General features: G+C 39.9%; 4 protein-coding genes, 2 long non-coding RNA genes and 1 pseudogene across 7 annotated transcripts in view; 4 read left to right on the forward strand and 3 right to left on the reverse strand.

Annotated features, from left to right (window-relative positions):
• The window catches only part of LOC130699524 (low-density lipoprotein receptor-related protein 2-like), a 103,092-nt gene that overhangs the window by 27,091 nt on the left and 50,478 nt on the right, over positions 1–25,523 (forward strand). The window lies entirely within an intron of this gene.
• LOC130699554 (uncharacterized) lies at positions 1,814–3,535 on the reverse strand. Of its 2 annotated transcripts, XR_009003460.1 has the most exons (5): positions 3,423–3,535; positions 3,076–3,196; positions 2,625–2,701; positions 2,433–2,555; positions 1,814–1,937 (listed from the first exon to the last, which is right to left on the reverse strand). It is a non-coding gene; the product is annotated as an uncharacterized LOC130699554 (long non-coding RNA). The 2 variants fall into 2 exon arrangements; XR_009003459.1 differs by lacking the exon at positions 1,814–1,937 and having other exon boundaries at positions 2,164–2,555.
• LOC130699536 (mucin-2-like) lies at positions 4,186–5,877 on the forward strand. The gene is made up of 2 exons (XM_057521807.1): positions 4,186–4,323; positions 4,962–5,877. Exons 1-2 carry the CDS (start codon positions 4,270–4,272, stop codon positions 5,655–5,657), a joined length of 750 nt encoding a protein of 249 aa, XP_057377790.1. The 5' UTR covers positions 4,186–4,269; the 3' UTR covers positions 5,658–5,877.
• Positions 10,462–13,283, forward strand: LOC130699542 (mucin-2-like). The gene is made up of 4 exons (XM_059495650.1): positions 10,462–10,587; positions 11,153–11,827; positions 11,887–12,153; positions 12,240–13,283. The coding sequence occupies exons 1-4, from the start codon at positions 10,492–10,494 to the stop codon at positions 12,762–12,764; spliced, it is 1,563 nt and encodes a 520-aa protein (XP_059351633.1). The 5' UTR covers positions 10,462–10,491; the 3' UTR covers positions 12,765–13,283.
• Positions 14,019–15,059, reverse strand: LOC130699561 (uncharacterized). The gene is made up of 3 exons (XR_009003467.1): positions 15,032–15,059; positions 14,797–14,960; positions 14,019–14,271 (listed from the first exon to the last, which is right to left on the reverse strand). It is a non-coding gene; the product is annotated as an uncharacterized LOC130699561 (long non-coding RNA).
• LOC130699532 (succinate-semialdehyde dehydrogenase, mitochondrial-like) lies at positions 15,533–17,710 on the forward strand. The gene is made up of 6 exons (XM_057521802.2): positions 15,533–15,803; positions 15,870–16,227; positions 16,292–16,344; positions 16,411–16,723; positions 16,780–17,275; positions 17,348–17,710. The coding sequence occupies exons 1-6, from the start codon at positions 15,786–15,788 to the stop codon at positions 17,616–17,618; spliced, it is 1,509 nt and encodes a 502-aa protein (XP_057377785.1). The 5' UTR covers positions 15,533–15,785; the 3' UTR covers positions 17,619–17,710.
• On the reverse strand, positions 18,158–25,099 carry LOC130699523 (uncharacterized; annotated as a pseudogene).

A 25,523-nucleotide genomic window follows, 5' to 3' on the forward strand; every position in this document is an offset into this window, starting at 1 on the left:
TGTGGTAACAAATTTATTCGTGAAAATTCCCTTCATATGAAACCTTGAATGAGTAAAGCTAATGAGGCTTAAGCAAAGGTGTGTATAATCAACATCACAAGGATCTCACTTGATAAAGTGAAATAATACAAGTTAGAAGAAGAACATATCATATGTGGTTATATACAAGTAAATTTATCAATTTGTAAAAATTAAGCAATAATTTATTTCTTCAATACTGTTGTTACAGATATACAATCGTGGGATTTGAACCCAAGGTATACAGCTTACCAATGCAATACTGTACCAATGAGCTACTATTGATGTGACATGAAGATCTATATCTTTAACACATTAAGGTAGCTATGCCGAGGAGTCAATAGAAAACCTAATCCCAATGGGGGGATATAGGGGGGCAGATGCCAGAAGGGCAAGGCATCCGCTTCCCAACTCGAAGGTTCCTGGTTCGAATCCCAGGTCAGGTTTCCGATTCCACAGGCTTCCTACCTTCCCAGGTGTCACGATTCCACGGGGCCAGTCGAGTTGGGAAACTTCGTGCGAAGCACGCGAACGGATATTTTGCCAACGGTTTCTATAGTAATTAGTAAAAAAGTCTAATAAATAAGCTATGTTCCTCTTTATTGAGTAATTTGAAACTGGTATATTTTACAACGGATTTTAATCGTAGGCGTTAAACTCTTTCGAGTTAGATCATAGTGATGCACATATATTCCAACATATGGAAAACGTTTACATGGTGCTTGTTATATTTGAATGTATATACCTATTTTAATACATTGTTTCATTTGAATCTATTATTTGTATTATTGATTCGTTTTGGAGTTGAACCCTTAACCTTCGGCGTACAATGCCGATGCTCAACCAGTGAGCTATGAAGCCTATTTTCACTTTGTCTGTTTTTCTTGATCTATTAAGGACAACATATTTACACTTAGAATAATTTTTGTTGCATGGTTGAAGATAAATATATATTAGCTCATTCGTATTCGGGATATATTCAGTTATGAGGAGACATAAATATTTCCTTTACGATTTTGCTGAGTTGCATATTAGATTTGAACACGAGGCCTTTAAAACCACAAACCAATGCTCTACCACAAAGCTATAGACCACGTACGTTGAGTGCATATGGTTAACATATTTTTTTACGAGCTTACAAAAATTCCCTTAACTAAATTTTATTGTTATATTTTCTAGTAATAGTGATTTTTTCCATGTAACTCATAGCTCAATGGTTGAGCAGCGCTGCAGCGGTAATACACGCCAAAGGTTCAGGGATCGATACCCGAATGAGTTCAACTACAAATCAAACAAAGTAGTAAATTTAGGTGATAAAGTAATACAACTGTTGTACGTAATGATACATTGTTATGTGGTGAGAGCAATAATATACTGCGGAGTATATAATTGGAATACGATTTAGAATCATACTAACCATAAGTAAATTGCAGATTAAAGTGAGAATATTGCACGAGTCATGTATAGAGAATTACAACTTAAGAAAAAATAAGTACAAGTTTTAGGACTCTTGTTAAGTTTTTTTTATTTAAACATTTATGCATCAGCTAAAGAAAAACACCTTGGTGTAGCGTCTAAAGCCGGCTAAAGTTGAACACAAACTCTGTATGAATGAAAAGTATTAATCAAATAGCTCCAGTTTCAGTCATTTTCTGTTCTACGCTGCATGATAAAAATAAGGATTTAGACCTCATCTTACAATATATACATATAAATAAGTTTAGATAAGGAAATAAATAGATACAAAATATACTAAAGGGTTAACTAATTATGGAACACTTTCAGTCATTTCACCTAGAGTATTGGTTTTGCTGCATTTCTTCAAATGTATTTTTACAGTCCTAGAATATTCGACCAATTATTGCTGTCAAGTATATTTCCACACAGAGATCACTGATCAACATTCCATGGCCTACAACCTAAAAGTAACGGAGGTACATGTTAGTCTGCCTGGAATTAAAATTAATGTAAAATGCCATTCATGGCTACTAATTCCTGCTCACAAGCAAGTTGGTAACCTAGAACAAGCAATTTTCTTATTAGTCTTGCTACCAATCTAAAATGAATGTCTTGTATCAAACGTTCATTCAATTCCATTGTATCTTCTATGGAAAGGTATTAGATGTTCAAATATATTGACTTAAAACAAAAAAACAAGCTTTGAATAACATTAGCTAAAACCCTTTATGACAACCAAATTACCCACAATTACTTGATTAGAGGAATCTCTGGTAATGTTAAGATTCCATTTCCAAGTCCCACCAAAATGGCATTAAAAATATCAAGTTCCCATGTCTTTGACATCAAATACTTTTTCCACAAATGGAACCAATAGAGGTTAATAAGATAACAAAGAGACATCAATAATTGAAATAAATGATGCAGCAAAGAATTGTACTGCTATCTTTTCTTACCAAGTGGTATCGTCACTGTAAAGTTAATCCATCATTGTTCATGTGAATGTATTTGCCGGTGATATTGGACAGTTCTTCAGCAGCAGGGCTTTCCTTAGGTATCTTGGATAAAGAGCCAACATTCTAATTTGGAGATGTAATTTAACCATAAGTTGAAAATTTAGCCTTCAACACAAGTACCACATATTTAACCTGTATGACGATCTCATGGAATTTCCTTGCAATGCACCCAAGCACTACCACAACACAATCATAGCTCCGAATAAACTCTGCAATTAAAGTGTGAAATTAGACATGACGAACTCTCGTACATACCGTAATTTTCTAGAAAGCTTTCCAATAGGTTATTGTTGTTGGTTGTCTGACAAACAAAATTGGCATAACTGCCAATCAACAAATGCAATATTTAGTGGACTCTTCCTTCTCTGGATTGAGGTCTATTTAAATCCACCCTTTGTACACTTAGCATTTGCTTGCAGAGCACACAAACAATTTTCTGGTAAACTACTCTATTTGTAATCATGGTTCTGTTCTGCAGAACACTATACAGATGATAAGACATTCCTCTATGCAGCATGCAAGCAATGATGCTGGTTTCAAATAAATTTCATCTCAAACTCTAAGTTAATAGAATATTACTCACATAAGCAACCAAATTGAAGAAATGTGAGCAACTCCTCGGAGCCATACACTTTGGCATAGGTTATGATACAACAAGCACAACACCTGTAATCAAAAATGGCTCATGTAGCCTGCCAGCAATCCTGTAAATAATAATAAAATCAAAACACATGCAATTAACATCAATTATATTGCTTAGACCAAGAACTTATTAATTCGTTTTTTTTTCAATCTGTTAACTGTCAATACAAAGTTGTTGTTGACCTAACCGTGCACCTCTCTTATGTTTGGGTACTAAAATATAAATTTTGGAACGCCACGATAGTCTGATTCGTCCTTTCAGCACACTTTGAAGAATAAATTGTTTACCTTTTTGTACCTTCAATGTGTAAATTGCGAGCTTGCTGTTATAAACATAACAGCTTCCGATAAAACAATGTTTTGTTAGTGGTGTTTCGCGTACAGTGCTCCCCTCTTTACCGTTCCACTAGGAGTTGCCATATAACCTAAAATAAAAAATAATATGTCAAATCAAAATAAAAACTATAAATCTAAAAAAATAAAAGAAATGCAAAAAAGATCAAGTGTTAAAAATAGCCATTTTCTCAGAGAACAGTAAACTGCCGTATTGGTCAAACTAGAACTATTTATCAATTAACCTGAAAGCCCTATAGTATTAAATTTTCTTAAAACCCTTTCACTTTTTCAAAATTTCTGTTTCAACTCTTGTTTAACAAATAACTGCGAAAATGGCACACTATCTGGAAATATATCGTAACATTTTCAGAAAATACACACCTCACGCAACGCAGCAGGTGCTGTCATTTTAAATTGACGATGAAAACTCAGATCTCCGTCTAATGCAGAATTTCGAAAAAAAGCTCTATCACATACATTTGGCTTTTAGGCACATGTTCATGGACATTTGCCGCGAACAACTGCGTCGCCATATTCACTCACTATCCATTACTTTTCTTAAATCGTTCTAGCGTTAACTAGCGCAGCCCTTTTTTTTCCAGGACTGGCTTAAATGCCACGTACGTGCAATATACTCTGTCAACCCACGCACTTATAGCCACCATTGGAAGTATGGACGACCGCGTTTGCGTTGCGTTTGCCAGAAAGCTACACGTACGTGGAAATTTATCAGTATAAATAAGGATGCAGAAACAGTCGACATTTTACACTTGCCTGTTTCTTTCGACAGCGCTGCAAAATGAGACTACTCTCAGTTTTAGTCTTGATAGTTGTTGCCTACGCCATTATCGCGGTAAGTAACATATAAAAAAATTTTTTACCTCTTTTAGTTGATAAGTGATAGAAGCGTTTTAGTAGGCTGACGCTTTTTCGTTGATTGAAAAATAACATACGTTTGAACGTTGCCGTAAGGTAATTTTTTGTTGATTTGTCCCATTTAATACAAACGTGGAGCTAATTTTGGTAAGAAGGTATAGATTACGTTTACCTGCATATTAGTAGATTTTGTTGCGTCTTATGTAGTAAGGCTTTTGTGGAACAGTTTCTGTAGGGTTTGTGTCTGTAAAAAAATTTAATTTCGCTCAAATACGATAAAACTTAAGAAAACTGTATCACGCAGTTTGCTAAAATTCATATTTAATTTAACCACTGGTTTAACGGTTGTGCGGAATATTTAAAGGTATAACAGAAACTTCAAAGTGAACAAAGGCTTCGGTTTACGAACGAAAGCAAATAGGAACAGCATAAATTGATGGTAAAATGCAGAAAGACTTTACAGTTACTGTTCCTTTCTCGTATAGAGAAAGGAATTTACAATCGCAAAATGCTTGCTTTTTGGAATTACAATAACTGATCTTTTAATTACATGGTGCCTATAATTGTAGACTACACTTTCGCTTATGCACGAAATCTATTTTTCGGCTGTTACAGGAGGCTCAAACCACCAAGCCGACAACGAAGCCGACGATAAAGCCGACCACAAAACCGACAACGAAGCCGACCACAAAACCAACCACCAAGCCAACCACAAAGCCAACCACAAAACCGACTACCAAGCCCACAACTAAACCGACAACCAAGCCCACAACTAAACCGACAACTAAGCCGACAACTAAGCCAACAACCAAGCCAACAACCAAGCCAACAACCAAGCCAACAACCAAACCAACAACCAAACCAACAACCAAACCAACAACCAAACCAACAACCAAGCCAACAACCAAACCAACAACTAAGCCAACCACAAATCCGACTGTAACCACCGTGCCCACAACGACAACTGAACCTGCAATTACAACGACAACGGCCGAGCCAACAACGACAACTGCTGAGCCAACAACGACAACTGCTGAGCCAACAACGACAACTGCTGAGCCAACAACGACTACGGCTGAGCCAACAACGACTACGGACGAGCCAACAACGACTACGGACGAGCCAACAACTACTACGGCCGAGCCAACAACGACTACGGACGAGCCAACAACGACTACGGACGAGCCAACAACTACTACGGCTGAGCCAACAACTACTACGGCTGAGCCAACAACGTCTACGGACGAGCCAACAACGACTACGGACGAGCCAACAACAACAACGGCCGAGCAAACAACAACAACGGCCTAGACAACAACGACGACCGCTGAGTCAAAAACGACGATTGCTGGGCCACCAACAGAATCTACAATTACAACAACGCAAAATTCAATTTCCAAGTGAACACAATGGCTTGTGCGCTTGAGCTACTTTCCTTTCTTTCCATTTAGTTAGATAAAAAGAAAACTGTAATCTGGCCTATAAATCCCGGGTGTAAGGAATTGGCAATACATAATCATTTCAGCAGCAATTTACTATTAAATTATTACGAGTTTTAAGACGTACAGTACCTGCCGAAAGTTTCCGGACAGCCGAGAGCGGCTTATGGAAAAACCGGTTTTTCTTTAAACTCTTAAAAATATACTAATCATCGGACATAGATGATTGTGAAAATGAAATTTTTCCTTAAGATTAGTTTTATACATGATTTTTTTTGGGGAATTTTTCTTCACGGGAAAGGCCCCTTAAAATAGCTGGCAAAAGTTTCCGGACAGTCGAGAGGGCCAGTAGTAAATGGGGCTACTTTGGCTCTCATGTACGCGACGATAAATGGGGCTACGAGGGCGTTTTTGGGCTCAAAAAAAAAAGAGCATCATTTAAACTATAATCTAATATGGGATTTTGCATATCATGCCATATGCAGAATCACTTTAATTTCGAGTTAAAAACGGCAAATTTTTATTCCAAGGAAATTTGCGCTATCTTCTCATCCCGCATAGTTGCCGATTTTCCTATTCCTCTACATAATAAATCGGAGCGGAAAATTTTTTTTAGAGCCTATAGCGGCTGCTGCTGCCGCTGTAGCGCCCTTGAATATTTTCCGCTCCGATTTAAAAAGTAGATAAATAGGAAAATCGGCAACTATACTACTTTTGCCAGCTATTTTAAGGGGCCTTTCCCGTGAAAGAAAAATTCCCCCAAAAAAATCATGTATAAAACTAATCTTAAGGAAAAATTTCATTTTCACAATCATCTATGTCCGATGATTAGTATATTTTTAAGAGTTTAAAGAAAAACCGGTTTTTCCATAAGCCGCTCTCGGCTGTCCGGAAACTTTCGGCAGGTACTGTACCTCAAATTGTTTCGCAACACGTTTTTTTTTTTCGGGAGGAATTGCCTTTACGCAAAAGTATATTCAAGTTAACAACAACCATCATGTCACTCGAATTAAATTTGCCCCCATTGACCGTTAAACCGAATAGATAGTCCCAATAAACAACCTTGTAAGCAACTAAAACAGTTCAAAATTTGCCATCTACAAAAGAAAAGTGAAAGAGCAGAAAAAGCCGACCAAACACAGATTTCATTATTCCCGGTTTCCTTTTCACATTGGGCGAACGTGAGACGAACGAAATTCTATCGGCGCTGGGAGTGAAAATAAGCTAACAAACGTAGTCGCGAATTTCACGGCGAATGAATCCCGGAGTTCACGACTATGTAACGGAGAAAAACAAGATATCTCACAAACTATCGCCCACTTGGTTGGGGTAGCTCGTATGCAATTGGCTCAATGCAAAAGCAAATGACTTGGCAATCGCACACAAAAATAAAACGGGCGTTATGCTGACGCATTGTGGTTTTCTATGGCAATGCAATAGCTCAGTTGCTTGGGGAGCTTCGCTGTGGAATGAATTCAGAGCAGCGAAATGAAACCAGGAGATAACGTAACGTGACAAAAGCCCATAAATTGGCAACACCAGACTGTTTCCATTTCCCTCCCACCTCCTCTTGACGGAATGCAATTGTCACAACGTGAAACGTTGACGGTCAACACCAGGGTGTGATTAAATAAAAAAATGGGCACTAGAGATAGGCAACGCGAAACCATGGGTTGGTTGAGAATATTTTAAGATTTGCCTGCCTGTTGTTGACATAAACACGGTGCTCCAGGAAGGTAGATGGCTTCGAGGATCCTTTATTACCGATGCCGTACAGGTGAACTGTGGGTCGATGTTTACTGGTTGAAATCGGATTTTCGATCTGTGAATGAATAAACAGAATCAAATTAACTTCGATGTTTAATCGAACTGGCCAGTGCAAAAATCATGAAATCAGTAAGTAGTAACTTTAACATCGGCGTTAGCCATAAGACTACAGATCGTATATGGCATTTGATGGACAACTCAGTAAAATTAATGTTAATAAAGTTAGTTTAAGTTTAATAAAGTAAAATTACGATAATAACAAGAATGAAAAGGAGAGAGAAATAAAAAGCTGGATACCAACATGTGATACACCAAACCAAGCCGCATTCGCGTCAACGCCATATGTGTCTGGCACAGTTGCGAGTGGCATTTGAAAGCATTGCATTAGCTAGCTCTGCATTAGCTAGCTCTGCATTAGCGAGCTCTGCATTAGCGAGCTCTGCATTAGCGAGCTCTGCATTAGCTAGCTCTGCATTCGACCGTCCATTGCGCCAAGCACGACAATGCCAAAACAATCAACACATGTTAATCTACACAGCTGCATCCGCTTCCTTTGAAATGGATCGGGTCTTTGCATACGTAGAGTTTTTGAATGGGTAAACTGGGACAAATTACCGGCACACACAAAAATGTACGCATTTTCTCTAACAATTTAGAAACTCGGGGCAGACTAGACTCGGTTTCTTGAATTCTACTGCGGCTATACGAATATAATTGGAAACTAAAACTGCAACCACCATCAGGCAACAACGAAAATCAAATCAAAATTTAACTTACAGCACTTAGAGTAGCTTCAACTCAATAGAATCATGACATTACTGACTAAAAGTCTTTTTAAATTTGCTTAAATAAGCAAGAGACGAAATCAATTTAACGTACGAAGTCTATGCAAGAAAACAATGGTGATCTGGTGATCGACTTAGATGTGACTTCCTCCACAAACCGGTAACTGACCTGAAACTATCTCTTAGCAAATATCTCAAAAGGAATCGGCGTAAGTTAGGGGAATTGCATTTGATTAAAACAAGTGTAAATATCAAAAGTGCACTTTGCGATTTTAAAAAGTATGACGCAGGGGAAATATAAATCAAAATTTTTACTTTTACAGGCCTTTTCTTCTATCAAACTCCAACCTGATGCACATATTGGAAACTGCAAACTGAAGAGACTTCAGTGGATAATCAGCGATTTCACAAAACCTCGTCGAGGAAACGAAGGTTTTTTCCTTTTGATGTAGGCATTTTTGAACACCTGCATAAACTTAAACAATAAATCTTGAATCAGTAAAATCTAGGGTACTCAAGACAAAAAGGTAATAAGAAAATGAAATACTGTAAATTAGGTTAGGTAATGCAGAAGAAAGTAATGGAGTTAGCATAACAAGTGGAACTTTAGTGACAACTAGCTTAAAATATTTGACAGCCCAACAATCTTGATTTCAGAAGATGATCATTCAACAACAAAAGAAAACATTTTTTTTAAACACCAACCTGACCAGGATTGCCTACGTGAACAGGAAAAGGCTAATAAAAATGGCAGTGGCAATACTCGTTTGCAGAACATGCATACAATTTCCATGGGACACTAGTTCCAAGCTTGGTACTGGTACAGCTGACAATACATAAAAATAAATGTTATATTCTATGCAACATGCATGAAATGAATATATTTTGAATTATACACTAACATTAAAGAACATCACTTACGCAGCAAACAAATGAGGCAAAATGGGAAAGTTCCTTGTAAGGTAAAGATTTTATGTTGTTAATGACAAAACAACTGCAGCAACAGTAGGCCTTACTGGGTGTTGTCTGCCAGTAGTCCTGTAAATAATAACAAAAGTTGAAAACCTAGGCTATTAACATGAGATATTTGGCTTTAGCCAAATTCTTTGTTTTCTCTTAATTACATACCAAAATTCTTGTTAACCTTCAAAGGATAACTAATATACGTGATGTCCGCCATTCACTTTTAATGATAACGAGAAGATCAACTTTAAATGCAATTAGAAAATTGGTTTTCCGAATCCAACGCCTGCTTAGGAATGAATTGCTTGACCTTATCGTACCTTCAAAGTATAAATGACTGATGGATAAACCATAGCAGAAGCTATAATACAACCATCATTTCTTCGTCATGATTCATCAAGAATACTTCCCGCTTCCACTGCTAATGCCCATCCCTGAAACGTTGCAATTTGGCCTAAATAAAAATATATACAGTATATATATATGTATTAATTAAGTTACATCAAAAACTAAAACCAAAACCTAAAACTTCCCACAAAATTATTATTTGTAAAACAAAAAATACCTTTCCTTAAGGTAATAGTAAATTATATTATTACCCAAACTGTAAATCGTTTTTATTTCACAGGAAAAAGACCTGTATATTTTCAAACATCCAATTTTTATTTTACAAAATATCTGTTTTAACTTTAATTGACAATTTACTTGTATGAACGGCAAAGCATCTGGAAATACGTCGGATAATTATTTAAAATTTACAGCACCTCCTCCTGTGGGCGTATGCGAATGCAGGTGCTGTCATTTTAAATCGAAGATAAAAACCCAGATATCAGTGTGGACTAAATTTCCAGAAAAGATATGAAATTAGATTGAAAACCATAAAATTTTTACATAAATACAAAATATATACACATTACTTTTCTAAGTTGGCCCATGGACGCAGGTGCAGAGCATCATATGTGCATTACCATATTTACCATATATTGCTCTTAATTCACAAAAAATCGTTCTAGCGTTAATTGCAGCAGAACTTGCCCTCCCCCCCCCCCCCTTGCGTGTCCATCTACACTGTCAACCCACGTACTTGTAACAACCACCTTCTGGAAGTGTGGGCGATTGCGTTTGCTTTGCCGAAAAGCTACGTGTACGTCGAAGTATCTCAGTATAAATAAGGATGCAGAAACTGCAAACATGAATAGCACACCAGTCTCTTTCTTTCAACAACGCTTCAAAATGAGACTACTCGCTGTATTAGTCTTGATATTTGTTGCCTACGCCATCACTGCGGTAACTTACGTTTCAGATAATTAAACTTTTCATAGTTGAGAAGGGACAGGAATGCTGTAGTCCAAAATGTTTATGATTTTCTGTTTGTTGACAAGATATATCTTTAAATGGTATTCATAGATAATCTTCTGATAATTTCTCCGCTTTAAAACAAAAGCTGAACCCTTTTGTTAAAGCACACCAGTTACGTTAAATTACATTTAAGTAGTTTTGTTCGGTATTCACCTTTACGATGTTTGTTAAAGTATCGTAATTTGGCTAGTTACCTGTAGGTATTTTTGTAACTTTTTAAGCTTGGTTGTAAAAGAATTATTTCCGCTTTACCTGTTAAGCCTTACCTTCTTCGTGCAACATTAGCTTTCAATTGATGTAGGGGAAATATCTTGTTAGGTAGTTGTTATAGATAATTTCTGAGCAATACGTCTCGATATATGCCTTTTACTTAAGTAACTAAATAACGTGTAAGATACATTGCATTTTCAACAACTACTCGTTAAGTATAGTGCCTAGTAATCAATCATGCCCAATCTACCAACGGTAACAAATTTTTCCACGGCTGAAACAGGAGGCTCAAACCACAAAACCAACAACTAAACCGACCACAAAGCCAACAACAAGACCGACAACTACACTGTCAACAAAACCAACCACCAGATCGACCACCACTTTTACAACAAAACCGACCACTAGACCGACAACCACACTGACAACAAAACCGACCACTAAACTGACAACCACACTGGCCACAAAGCCAACTACTAGACCGACAACAATATTCACAACAAAGCCGACCACTAGTCCGACACCCACACTGACAACAAAGCCGACCACAACATTCACAACAAAGCCGACCACTAGACCGACAACAACATTCACAACAAAGCCGACTACTAGACCAACAACCACACTGACAACAAAACCGACCACTAGACCGACCACCACTTTCACAACAAAACCGACTACTAGACCAACAACAACATTCACAACAAAGCCGACCACTAGACAGACTACAACATTCACAACAAAGCCGACCACTAGACCGACAACCATCCTGACAACTACGCCAACCACAAGACCAACAACAAATCCGACAACTATCTCGACATCTAAACCAACAACCAGTCCAACTACTAGGCCGAGTTCTACGTCAACACCTACTACAACGACAATTGCACCAACGACTACAACCAAACAAACGACAACTGCGGCCACTACGACAGCCGCACCCGCAACAACGACAATCGCGCCCACAACGACCACTGCACGCACAACGACAACCGTACCTACATCAACGACAACTGCCCCACAACGACGACAACCGTGCCCACAACGACTACTGCACGCACAACGACAACCGTACCTACATCAACGACAACTGTACCCACAACGACGACAACCACGCCCACTGCACCCACAACTGCGCCCACTACAACGACTACAGCCGCACCCACTACAACGACTACAGCCGCACCCACAACGACGACTACAGCCGCACCCACAACGACAACTGCACCCGCAACAACGACAACCGCACCCACGACAACTGCGTCCACTACGACGACCACAGCTACAACGACAACTGAACCCACTACAACAACTCGACTATAACCGTGTCCACAACTACAACCGAACCCACAACCACGACAGCTGAGTCCACAACGACGACAACCGAACCTACAACGATGACCGCAACTACGACAACTGAATCCACGACAACCGATTCTACAACAAGTGAATCAACAACCGGACCCACAACAACCGATTCTACAACGACAACCGAATCTACAACAACCCAACCCACAACGACAACTGAATCCACGACAACCGATTCTACAACAACTGAATCAACGACAACCGGTTCTACAACAACAGAATCCACGACGACAACTGAATCAACGACAACCGGTTCTACAGCAACAGAATCCACAACGACAACCGACTCTACAACAACCGAACCCACATCGACAACTGAATCCACGACAACCGATTCTACAACTGAATCAACAACGACAACCCAATCTACAACAACTGAGTCAACAACAACCGAACCCACAACGACAACTGAAACCATAACCGATTCTACAACAACTGAATCAACAACGACAATCGAACCCACGACCTCAACCGAATCTACGACAACCGATTTTACAACTGAATCCACAACGACGACCGCATGATAACCGAGCCGACAACTGAAGCCACAATGTCAACAACCGATTCTACAACTGTACTCGCAACGACATTTGAGCCCATTATAACACCAGTTTAGTAAGCAACAATAATTAAACATACAATAATAACTATTCGGATAACTACGACCACAATAACTTTCACCATGACGACAAATTCACTTTCTACAACTGATCCCACGAAAATGACGACTATATGCTTTTTACATTAACTACACCAACGACAACTAAGACAAAAACAACGCGTAAGACAACATCTAATGAGAATTTGACAACCGACCCCGCAATGACAATGCTAAATTCAAAATTGCTATCGTACAAGTAAAAGCTACTAAAGATCCGCATGCACCTATCCAAACACCGATAGCGATGGTTTGTCCAATTCTATTACTTTTTTTCCCTGTTTGTTTTATCAGATAAAATTGTAAGCCGGTCTATAAAATCCAGGTTTTTAAAAATACCAATACATAACCACTTCAGCAGCAATACACTTTCAAATCCATGCAAGTTTCAAAACGCATCTCAAGTTTTTTCGCAACATTTTAAGTTATTTCTTTGCTTTTTGTGGCAAAACATCTACTCAGGTGCTTGGAGAGCTTCATGTGGTTAGCTAGCAGAGTACCATCAATATTAACATCTGAAAACGTGAAAAATCCCATGAATTTATAAAGCTAAACTGTACTACCATTTCCCTTCTTGACGGAAAGCGACTGTCACAACGGGCAGTGCGATTAACTTTTAAAAAATCGGGTCCATAAGATAACAAAGATGCAAAACATGGTATAATAGGGAATAGTTAATACTTACGTACCTGTTGTCGGGCGGGAAGGCCATGTTGCTCAATGAAGTACATAAGAACTGTGAGTAAGTAGACGGTTACTGATTGAACCAGCTCAATGTATGCAATGAAAAGCAGTCCAAAATTTTCTACAGATCATAAAACAATTATAGCAGTCCAGCTGATTTTAACGTTAATAAACATCACTCACCTGAGCAATAGTACCAAGCAACCCGAGAGTTACTCAAAAATTGAATTCTTATAGATAAACAAATCGCCGCAATTCGGATGACATCGATGAAAAATGTGTCCTATCCATAATAAATTTAATAGATAAAGATTACAAAGATCAATGGTCACAAAGTAAAATGATTTCTTTTAATATCGAATTGAAAGCCTTCTCACATTCTGAGGATCATGATTCTAATCCATTGAAGAAAAAAGAAAATTTCTGAGTGGTTAAACACAAAGGAGCACATGGAAAATAATCACAAAGCTTGTACCTTATTGAAAGACAATCCATTTCACAAGCATATAACACAATCTGTGTAATGACATGCCATATTGGAAGCAGACACTGGACTTCATATCCAGAATCTTGATTGCTCTTGTCTTGTCAAAGCAACAGAAACAAATTTTGATAAGTATCCAGAAGAAGACATCCTCATGCTCCAAATCACTGTTGTGCACTAATTAGGTTCCTTGAAGCTCCTTCCCCTAAGTGAGACACAAGAAATCAAATACAGCATAATTTGCAAGTTCAAAGATATAGCAAACAAATGATTATGAAAAGTCTAATAGTCAGCAGTATTTGTTTTTTTTTTTTGCCGTAATAATATTATTAACATAAATGAGCTAATTCCAGTCATCCATAGCATCATAATGATAATTTAGGGATGTACACTTTAGCCAGTAAACCAATTACAATTCAACTTGGTCATATTGTTAATAAAGCTATCATATGTGCATTCTGTCTTTCTTCTTTGGACAACTTCTATCTGGCAGATTATTGTTTTGATGCAGTGCTTAAGTTCATATTACAAACATTACTGTTTCTACTTCACATAATGCTTTTCTCATGATGCTAGGAGTGCATAACTCCAAGAAAGAATTAAGTTAAAATTCATTTTGAAAAAGAAGCTTTCAGAATACAAAGAATTTCAAGTTCTTTAAAGGTTACTGAATTGTTATGGAAAAAATAATAGCCAATAGCCAGAGCAACTTAAGTAAGCAAGATTTTACCTTGTAATTTATGCAAACACAGTACAGTCTGTGTACAAGCAAAAATGAGTAGCATGGATAGTTTTGTTCCTTCGCTTCCTACTCGACCATGTGCAAAAGTAGGTTAGCGCAGATGGAAAAATGAACGCCTTATCTCTTTCTTGCTTAAACGCCTAAATGCAATGCTTAAAACAAAAAACAAACATATCATTAATGAAAGACATACAAAGCCATAAATTTTCAATAGCAAACCTACCACGAGACACAAAGCTTCCATGCCCATTCTCAATAAAAGCAGTTTCCAGAGGGCACCGCTTCTATTTTGAAAGGATGGGTATGACTGCAACGTTGCGACATCAACCCCCAAAAAACTCTTAGATAGATTTTGAGTTAAAGGGTTAAAGAAAGCTCGAAAGATTTAGAAATTTCTGAAAATTTCAGAAAAAATGTTATAAAATGTTTAAAACCATTGTTTCGTTCACCGTTCATTGTCTCGTTGACAGAGATGGTCAAAAACTTGTTTCCCTAAGAAAACAAATAAATATTACTTGGGAGTAACACACATTACTTAAGCCCATTGTCTATGTTATCTGGGAGCAAGAAAGGCAGAATAGCATTTAAAAAATGCACTGCCTTAGTCTATAAGCAAAATGATATAAAACCATTAGTAGTTTTTAATTGCGTTAAAAGTTGCGAAGCAGACGAAGTGCTAGAAAACAGTTTTGACTTTCAGCATCCTAGCGCTGCTCTTGACATTCAAACTCAAGGTGACAAGGAAGGCGGTCTATGTAATCGTTCAACTTCTAGTGTTTACAAACCACCAACGATCCACCTTCTTATCTGTAGTTATCTTGTTTTTCGTTGCGTTCTATCGATTTCCAAAATAAACATTCGAAACAGGCATAGTCCCTTGCCCCGTGATTAGTGGTTTTCATGACTTGTCATCACTAAGCATAGCTGCTCACCGGAGCCCAACACAGTCAATCTCAATTAAACGATAACAAGGAAAAATGCTGAGCTTTGCTAGAGTATGTATAAAATTTTTCTCTTTCTTCCCAATATACCAAAGCACTTATTATGCATTCTGTTTACAGTGCAGTGGAAGCCGGTCAGTTGGTCACCGATATTTCAGCCTTTTAAGAGATAAAAACTACATTGGAGGAGAATGGGTTGCAGCCTCTTCAGGAAAAACATTCCAAGTAACAAATCCTGTTAATGACAAGGTCATTGGCATAGCCCAAGATTCCACTCCAGAGGATGCCGAGAAGGCAATTAAGGTTGCCAGTGGCAGTTTTAAGATGTGGGCAGATTTGCCAGCCAAAGAAAAAGGAATAAAGCTAAAAAGTTTGCTCAAATTAGTAAATACCCATAGTGATGATCTTGCCAAACTCATCACTGCCGAATGTGGCAAACCTTTAGCAGAAGCAAAGGCAGAAGTCATGTATTCTGCAGGTAATTACAGAGTTCTATATCATGTTGCATTGTCAATGGCTGCATCCATTGGTCTTTTATACAGGCTATCTGGAATGGTATGCTGAAGAGGCTAAACGGATTTATGGAGAAGTTCTAGTACGTAGCTCAAGTTCAGTGAAACCAAAACTTCTGTCAGAACCGTTAAAATGTTTCTTTTTCTAGGCTCCACCCAACAATACGAGGGAGCTAGTAGTTTTGAAAGAACCAATTGGTGTCGTTGGCTTCATTACTCCATGGAATTTTCCTTTGGCAATGCTCGTTCGTAAAGCGGCAGCTGCCCTTGCTGCTGGATGCGTATGCGTAGCAAGACCCGCTGAAGACACACCGTTTTCCGCATTGGCATTGGCTGCCTTGGTAGAAGAAGCCGGCTTTCCAGCTGGAACTTTCAATGTCGTTACATCTTCACGATCCCAAGCCGGACCCATTGGTCAAGCTCTTTGTGCTAGTCCCCAAGTGGCTGGAATTTCTTTTACAGGTATTTTACCAAATGGTTTTAGGTGCACTCTGCATTTTAATTTTCTAATATTCTAGGATCAACTGCTGTTGGCAAAATACTTTACCAACAGTGTGCCAATACCGTCAAACGGCTTGGGCTGGAGCTCGGTGGCAATGCATCCTACATCATTTTCCCAACTGCCGATCTATCACGGGCTGTCCAAGGTGTGATGGGTTCCAAATTCCGAAACGCTGGACAGGCCTGCGTAGCCACTAACCGTGTACTTGTCCATGAATCTGTTTTCGACAAGTTTTCTTCAATGCTAGCCACAGCTGTTAAGACTCAATTAGTCTCTGGCGATGGCTTCGATCCTGCCGTCAATCAGGGCCCTCTTATCAATGAGCAGCAGTTTAAAAAAGTTGATGGCATAGTTAAGGATGCTGTGAGCAAAGGTGCTCGTTTAGTCTCTGGTGGTGGTATTCACCCCACGTTGAAAGGCCGCTTCTATCAACCGACTGTACTATCCAACATCACAGAGAACATGAAAATTTATAACGAAGAAATTTTCGGCCCAATTTGTCCGCTCTACAAGTACGTTTTCTAGCATGAGATTATCATCATTTCAAATCCATTTCATCCTGTTTTTGTTTTGAAATGTTGCAGGTTTTACTCTGAAGATGAAGCTGTAACCATAGCCAATAGCACGAGACGAGGATTGGCCAACTATTTCTATAGCAACGATTACGCTCAGGTGTGGCGAGTAGCTAAACGCCTCGAGTCCGGCATGGTAGGCGTCAATGAAGGTCTCATTTCCGCAGCTGAAGCGCCATTTGGTGGCGTTAAAGAATCGGGATTCGGACGCGAAGGTTCCCGTCACGGTGTAGATGATTACGTGCACACTAAATACGTCTGCTTCGGTGGATTGCAAAATTGAATGTTTTCAAAACCCAGAAACGTCTTCCTTGTTAATGTGAATATAAAAATTCGAATCATTTAAACTTTACGTGGGTATACAAGTTTATTTATTTTTTGTTGTAGCTTCTTTTCTTTTAAACCGGGGGCGTTTGTAAAAAAAAGATTCTCATACACAACACTTCCATTCAGTAATATGGGATTATAATAAGTGTGTATCATACAACAGAAAAAGAGATAGACGGTTGAGGAGAAGGTGGCGAAATGCAACACAACAACAATAGTGATGAGGGGATTTATTGGACAATAGGAGGGGGGAAATAAGAGTGGGACGCAATCATATATACCAACAATATTTAGAAGAAAAAAAAACAACAAACAAAGGCGAACATAAGAAATATGTGTGGCATCAAATCGATATATAAGCTTGTGATCATTTCTTTTTTTTTCTATTTCGTCCCGTTTTTCCCTTAATTCGAAAATGCTCTGAAACAATTGGCAAATGTGTTCGCTATTTAGAAATTCCATTAGTAAAAAAAAAGGGCAAGGATTTATTTAAAAAAAAAAAATTAAACGCAGGAACACCCGTCTTGAGAACCAGGGAAACAAGTTTTTTCGACCCAATTAGAAGTTTGAGGTATTATACTTAACTTTTTTTTTTGTCAGTTTGATACATTTATACGGCTCAACTTTGAAAATGTTTCAATTTATTTAGTTGACAAGTTTTGCTTTTTTTTTCACACTATCCACACACGCAAGTGGGACGAAGGGATTTCCTAACTTTGACAAGGGATCAACAACGGAACAAAAGAACGGGCAGAAAGAGAACGAATCCAACTTAAAAAAATAAAAACAGTCCAATCCATGGTTGAGCTTATTGTGTCATCCTCAAGAGGATCTTTTTTGCTTTCTTCTCGTCACAAACGGTGGGGAGGGGTAACAGAGTCTGTATAGAAATCGATAGAAGGAAGCTTGGCACAAGGATCGTTTTTGTCTTTAACAGCGTGCGTATATATATACATAAATTCTATGTATGTATATGTATATATATATGTAACCATCCGTTTCTTTAAATTAAAAAAAAAAAAAACGTGAAAACGGTAGGTTTCAAATCGTCAATCAAAAAAAGAAGTTGATGGGGTTTTTATCCTTTCTGAAGATTCGTCACGGACTTGAAAAAAATGAGGGTGTCTATAAAAAAGTGAGGGCACTCGCTATTACGTAGATCAGTTTTCTCTCACGTGACATGTTCACAATGTGACTGTCCAAAGAAGAAAAATTGCGTGAGTGAATGGCGTGAACTCGGAAAAAAATTTTGTTCACGCATTTCAAATTTGTTTTTCCTTTTTGCGCAGTCCACGTGAAAGCTAATAGCACCGGGAAGGGATAACAGACGGGACAGATAAAGAGGGAAAATTAATTTTTATAGTGACCGTATAAAAACATGCGTGATTACAACTCACGCATGTCTTCCATTCCCCCCTCCCACGAACAAAGAAAAAATAATGTGATGATGATCGTAAAATGGAAAAGAAAAAACAAAATCGAATGATTTTTGTTTTTCTTTTCTTCTTAAGCTCATAATACTGAGATTGTACAGTTTTTCTTCGCGAAATCAAGAGCTGGGAATCGCTGCATTTTTTTTGCTCGGTTTTCCAGAATAAAATGAAAACTTTTTTTTGTTTTTGTTTTTTTCTTCAAAGGGAATTTGAGATCAATCCTTACCGGAGTTTGTAGGTAAAAGGATTAGCTGAGTTATAAAGAAAATAATAATAATAAAAAATATAGTAAGTTAGTAAGACGGCTGAATTTGGAGTGATTTCAAGGGGGGAGGAAAACGAACTGATATGTCCATAAAAAGTGCCAAAAAAAAAAAATCGTTTACATTGGGGGGGGGGGGGAGGATTTGAGCATCGGAATATGGGATGGATCGGGGGAGAATGAAAGGGACACGATCGATTATTGCCGTTCCTTGATCAAAGATTAGAGGGGAATAATAATATAACACCCTGATGCTGGACTCTATGTATGATTTTAGAGTTTTTTGTTTTGTTGTTTTCTTAAAGCGAACGATTTCCCATAAAATGTAACGAATGATTTTAGTACCCACCGAATGGCGCCGAATCTGTTGTTCGTTCATCTTTTGGTCCTCCTCGCCCGTCCAACGTTTGATGGTTGGCAGCTGCTGCGTTGAGGTAGCTGGCCGCTTGAGTGGTGGTGTAGGAAGGGGCGTAGGAAGTGCCGTAGGCATACGAAGTGCTCGGGTGGAAACCGAGAGCTGCTGCAGATCCCGGCGGATTGTAGGGAGAGAAACCAGATGGCGCCCCACTATGCGGTGGAAGAGGGTACGCCTGTCCGTAACTAGAGTATGGAAAGCCAGCAGCCATGGCAGGACTCCGACCGTTCATTTGAGACGTTTGAAACGACATCGGATACGACACTGTCCCTGTCCTATTGAAAACTGATTCTTGGGCACCTGACACCATTTTGAGGAGGGGGGTAAAATATGGATTCGGAAAAAAAAGGAAAATGAGATTACATCATGGACTAATCACCAACCAAAATGGAATTCGAGTTGATATTGCATATATTCATATTTATTTAGTACCTGGATTATAGAGGTTGGGAGGAAACGATCCTCCACTCGGGGTGGTGTAGTGTGGCGCGTAATGGCCGAATGACGTTGAAGGATAAGTGAAACTGGGCTGCGTAGGGGCCGTACTGTAATGGCCGAAGCTCGTTGAAACGACTACGGGCTGCTGCCCATGTAGGCCGTTTTGATGTTGTTGTTGTTGATGTTGCGGCTGTTGTTGCTGTTCTCCTTCAGCCATGTTTGGAATTTGGTCTACCAACGATTCCAGACCTGATAAGCTCTTACTTGCAACATCCTGTAAAAACAAAATAATACAAATTTGTTAGAAAAACAATCAAAAATGAACAACGACATTGACACGAAATGACCTTTACTTGATTGGGGACGTGATAAGGAACGCCAGCAGCAGGCGGTGTAGGCCTGTAGGCCATAGGTTGCGGAGTGCCTGGGTGACTCCGAGGAGGTTGCTGGTGGGTGGTGCTGGTCCACTGATTTGTTAGAAGCGCCAGGCGACGTGATTGGATGATGCCTCGAATCGCCATTCAGTTCCGCTGGCGTGGCTCTGTGCTCCGTTTTCGGATGACCTTCTCTCATCCTGTCGGCAGGAAATGATAGTCATTTAAACATCGAAATCAAACAACTTTAAAAAGTTATTATCTACCCGGGATCGAATTCCAATTGACGAGGTGATGACGTGGCCGGTTGAGGTGTGGACGATGTGGATGGATGAGGAGACATGTCATTACACAGTCCTGACAATGGTCCTCCGACATTGCTGGACGCTCGGCCGTAATAGTCCAGGGCATGAGAAAGTTGCTGACTGGAGTTGGAGGATGATGACGACGGGTGATTAATTACACTGGGTTGATTATTGACAAACGAATGGCCGGCCATGTTGTAACTGGCCGGAGCAGGTGATTGTGGCCCACGATTATTGTCCATGTGAGAGTGACTCGAGCTACTGCTCCCGCCGCCTCCGCCAAACGAATTGCTCAAACCGCCATTGGCGTCCATCATTTGCGGTGCGGGACGGACTTCATCCGTCCGAATCTTTTTCGGTCGGCCGCGTTTCTTCTTTGGCGGTTGGCCGTTCACAAAGTCCGCCCCGTTCATGGCGCCAGACGAACTGGATGACGCTTGCACAGCCAACACATTCGACTGTTTCACCGGAATCGGAGTTGTTCCGTCCGGCCGGATTTTCTTCGGCCGACCGCGTTTCTTCTTCACCGGTAGCTGTCCGCCTAATCCATCATCGACGGGAAGCAAGGGAGGGAGATTCTGTTGTTGCGATGGTTGATGCGGGTGTTCAGAATCGGCTGAGTACTCGCTAGCGACCAGGGCCGGCAGATCATCCGACGATAGAGAATCAACTAATCAAAATTCACAAAATTCATTTCCATTTTTGAAGTATCATTTTAAACCAAAAAAAAACCTTTTAAATGTTCGCTAATCTCTGTGCCGTCATCAGCAGCCCGAATCTTTGGATCGTTGAAGATCACCTCATTCTCATCGATTTCGGGAATGAGGCCGTTGAGGTAGTCGCGAAACTTTTTCAGCGCAGAGTAGAACGGGACCTTGTCCATCGCTCTGGGCAGCTGGGCGCATCGGGCGCTTGAAGACGGCATCACCCAAATGAACTAAAAAGAGAGAGACCAGACAAAAAGGCGAAACCGTTATCAAGTTAATCTAGTTAGTGCGACTTTGCAACAAGGGATGAGTTGGAACGGGTCAAAACTTTTTTTTTCTCCCGGTCTTGTTGTAAAAGTGATGGTACGGAGAAAGGGAGGGTATATAATCTGATAAAGGAAAACGGGAAAGTTCTTGTTCTCCTCTTTTTCACGGCTGAGCTAACAAACTCACTGTATTCGTTCCGTCGATACATTCGGGCTGCTTGCCGAAGGTGAACTCCTTTTTGCCGCTAAAAACCTCGTAGATACCTTTGCCGTTAAAGACGGCAATCTTTGGCCGGTATTGTTGTAACTTTTCCAGTAATATCCGGCCGCCTACAAGCGTGAAAACATAAATGAAAATTTTCTCCCCTATCTTTTTTTTATGATGAAAGATATTTAAAAAGATTTAGAGCCGAAATGAAGTACCTTCGCGGATTTCTTTGCGTGTCAGATCGGCGCTGCCTTTTGTAGCTCGGGCTACCATATTGGTAAATCCTATACCAAAGTGAACCAGTTTAAAATCATCATCGGCCGTCATCGGCTCCGGAACAAGGCCAGCCAAATACAGGCACTTCCCTGTATAATTTTTAAAAGAGACATTTAAGTGTGTCAATAAAAACAAAATGTAATGAAAATGAAACTGTAATTTTGTTTTTTATTATTTACAGAAATGGTTGCCCGGTCCCGCGTAATGATGTCCTTTATATGCAGCGAAAAGGCCTGGATTTATTCCAATCTAATGTCAGACAAATAAGGAATGATGAGTTCATTTGAACACCATGGATGAAACTGTTATAATCGAAATGGCTTATTTTGTTAATGACTTACAATTACGACATCTAAATTAGATGCAAGGTGATCTGGGAGAGTCCTAGACCGAACTTCCTCTTCGGTCATGCCGTTGAACCGGTCATGTCTTCGCCTCTGCTTGTAATGTTCGGACTTGGTGTACTTCCGCTTGTTTGGTTGCCCGTCGGCGGCATCAGCACCAAGCGGGAGAATGCTGTCCATTGTCATTGGCGGTTGTGGATCAACGTCCCTGTGACCAAAAGAGAAAGGAATCGTGTTGGACTTTCCATCTAATTTTAATAAATAAGCTAAACTATTTTTAAGGAAATACCTGTGTGTTGATTCTAGTAGAATTTTCTTCTTTCGACCACGTTTTTTTGGCACGGGAACAGCATTAGGTTCAGCTTTGACTGAATTGGCAGCAGGTGCTGCTGCAATTCGATGTGCTCCTGTTTCTTCATCAACAAAACTATAGGGATCTTCTGTAGATTCTTCTTTGTACAGTGGACCAGCTAGACAGGTGAGACACGAAAATGAAATGCACAGCCACGTAAACAACAAAATGCTGAATCCTACCTGGGTTTGAGGGCATCATGTTGTAGTGAGAAGGAGGATTAAGGCTCATTCCTCCATCCATAGGATGTCCGTAATGATGTGGATGGTGGTGGTGATTCATGTGGTTGTTGGGAATCGGGGGCTGTGGATAGTGAACGGGATGGTGGTGGTTTTCGGGGCCAGGTCCATTTTGGTGGTGGGCATAGTGTTGGTGATGAGAGGCCAGGTGATCATAAGAATGTTGAGGCTCCCCATAGTGCATGTAGGGGTTGTAATGATGATTGGCATAGGATCCATCATTGATGGCGTAGTTGTAGTCATATCCATTGTTGCCTGGTTCATTCTTCACATAACTAGTCAAATAAATGAATCAAATGAGGGCTGTAAATGAAAGTGATAAATGAAAATGAAAACTTACGGAGTGTTGTGGAGCCCATGAAGGGCCTCCTGGGCAGCCATGATATCCAATCTTTGGTTTATAGAACGAAAAAGCCGTTTTTAACACGACGAACAAAAAACAGACGATACACACTGAAATATATATATATATATATATCCAAGATGGGGGTTCGAAAAATCACAGGACGCTCGAGTTTCAAACTTTTGACCACAAAGCTCTTGAAGCCGAAGAGGCGCGATCTTTCTGGCTGCAACCGTTCTTCATTTTGTTTTGTGTGTGTGATGGACTTTTTTTTTCGTGTGTGTATGGCTGCTTGAAAAATCAAGTCCCCACTGCTGTGCTCCTATACTTTGACGGAAGGTGATCCGGACTAGCCAACATGTCAACACCAAACAATGGACAAAAAAATAAAGCCACTATCGATAGAGTAGTTGAGAGGTGGGTAGTTCGTCGCTCTTACTCCGATATTAACGATACACACACACAACACACACGCAGACACACACAAACCATCAGCAGCTGAGCTTTTCAGTTCATCTACTCAGTGCTGAAAGTACAACGCAACTTTCTCTCGGCTCTCTAGCAACACAGCTCTCCCTTGCACTTGGCATCAAACAACTTGGCTCCTCCCCTAGCTGGCCTGAGCTCTCGGCGCGTCAGACTGGTTTTTACAAGAGAGGGGGGATTGCTTCTTTACTAAACAGCTAGAAGACGATATACGCGAAAAAATAAAACCCCAAAAAATGTTTCAAGATATTTCTCAAAGATATGTGTAGTATGTATATTGCTTTGTGCACGACTGTTATACCTCGTCTGTTTCAAAAATACGTAAAAGACTTTCCAACCCTATTTTTTGATAGATTTCGCCGTTTGAAATCTAATGGCCTCGGACGAAACATTACATATGGTTTTTAATGTTTCTTATTTTTCTTCTCTTTCATCTTTTTTTTTTTTTAATGGCGGTGATAAAATAATATTAGCGTCCGGGGGTTAGAGAGAGAGGGGGAGAGAAGCAAAGAAGACGAAGAAACAAAACACTAACGCAATCCGCACTAACACAGGCTAAGAGTGACTCTGGCACGACCTTGGCTATCGTGATGGTGGCGGGCCCTTAACTATACTCGTCGTGAAGGCAAAAGAAGGGGAGGAAAGAGAGAGAAAAAGGAGGGAGGGAAATAGAGGGCGGCGTGCGTTAGAAGAGGACTAAAGAAGAAGACGAAAGAAGAGAGAGAAAATGAGCATGAAAAGCCCGGGCCGCGGGCGTGTTCTAAACTCTCGTCGATGTGTGTATAGTTACTGGTCACACACATAAAAACTCAAGGTGAATAATGTTGCAATAGCACAAATAACTGAGCTTTTAAGTTTGGTCGGTTTGTTGCCTAGACTTTGATGGGTTTTTTTCTGACTCGAAATTGTTCAACTTCAAAAAAACCGGTGGGCAATGGCCGACCGTGAGTTATGCAGTCCTCCTCTGCCTGATCATCAACTATAAAAGGCTATTCGCATATAATACATGTAAAGGTTACTACAACCACTATATACTACTCCCTCTTTTTTAAACTCGGAGGAAATATAAAGATTACAATCTTCGCTCTTGACATTTCTTTTAACAGAGAGAGAGAAAAAAAAATGCAGTTATGAACGGTTGACTGGACACGGTCACGTTGACTCGGAAAAAAAAGTCCCCTCCCTCCCCTTTCTCTCCCCCCCCCCCACCCATTGGAAATGGTCGGGGGCACACACACACACAGGAAAACGCAGCCGCGGGCCGCTCGCGGGCGGGTGATCATCGGTTACGACCGAAAGACGAAGAAGGAGGGAAGGTTATAGAGACGTATAGTGCGGTAAGAGGGGAGGAATGAGCGAAAGCAAAGACGAAAGGAGAAAAACGGGCCGGATGACCGAGGGGGGTTATTTCGA

Source organism: Daphnia carinata, chromosome 6, assembly GCF_022539665.2.
Source record: "Daphnia carinata strain CSIRO-1 chromosome 6, CSIRO_AGI_Dcar_HiC_V3, whole genome shotgun sequence".
Classification (NCBI taxonomy): domain Eukaryota; kingdom Metazoa; phylum Arthropoda; class Branchiopoda; order Diplostraca; family Daphniidae; genus Daphnia; species Daphnia carinata.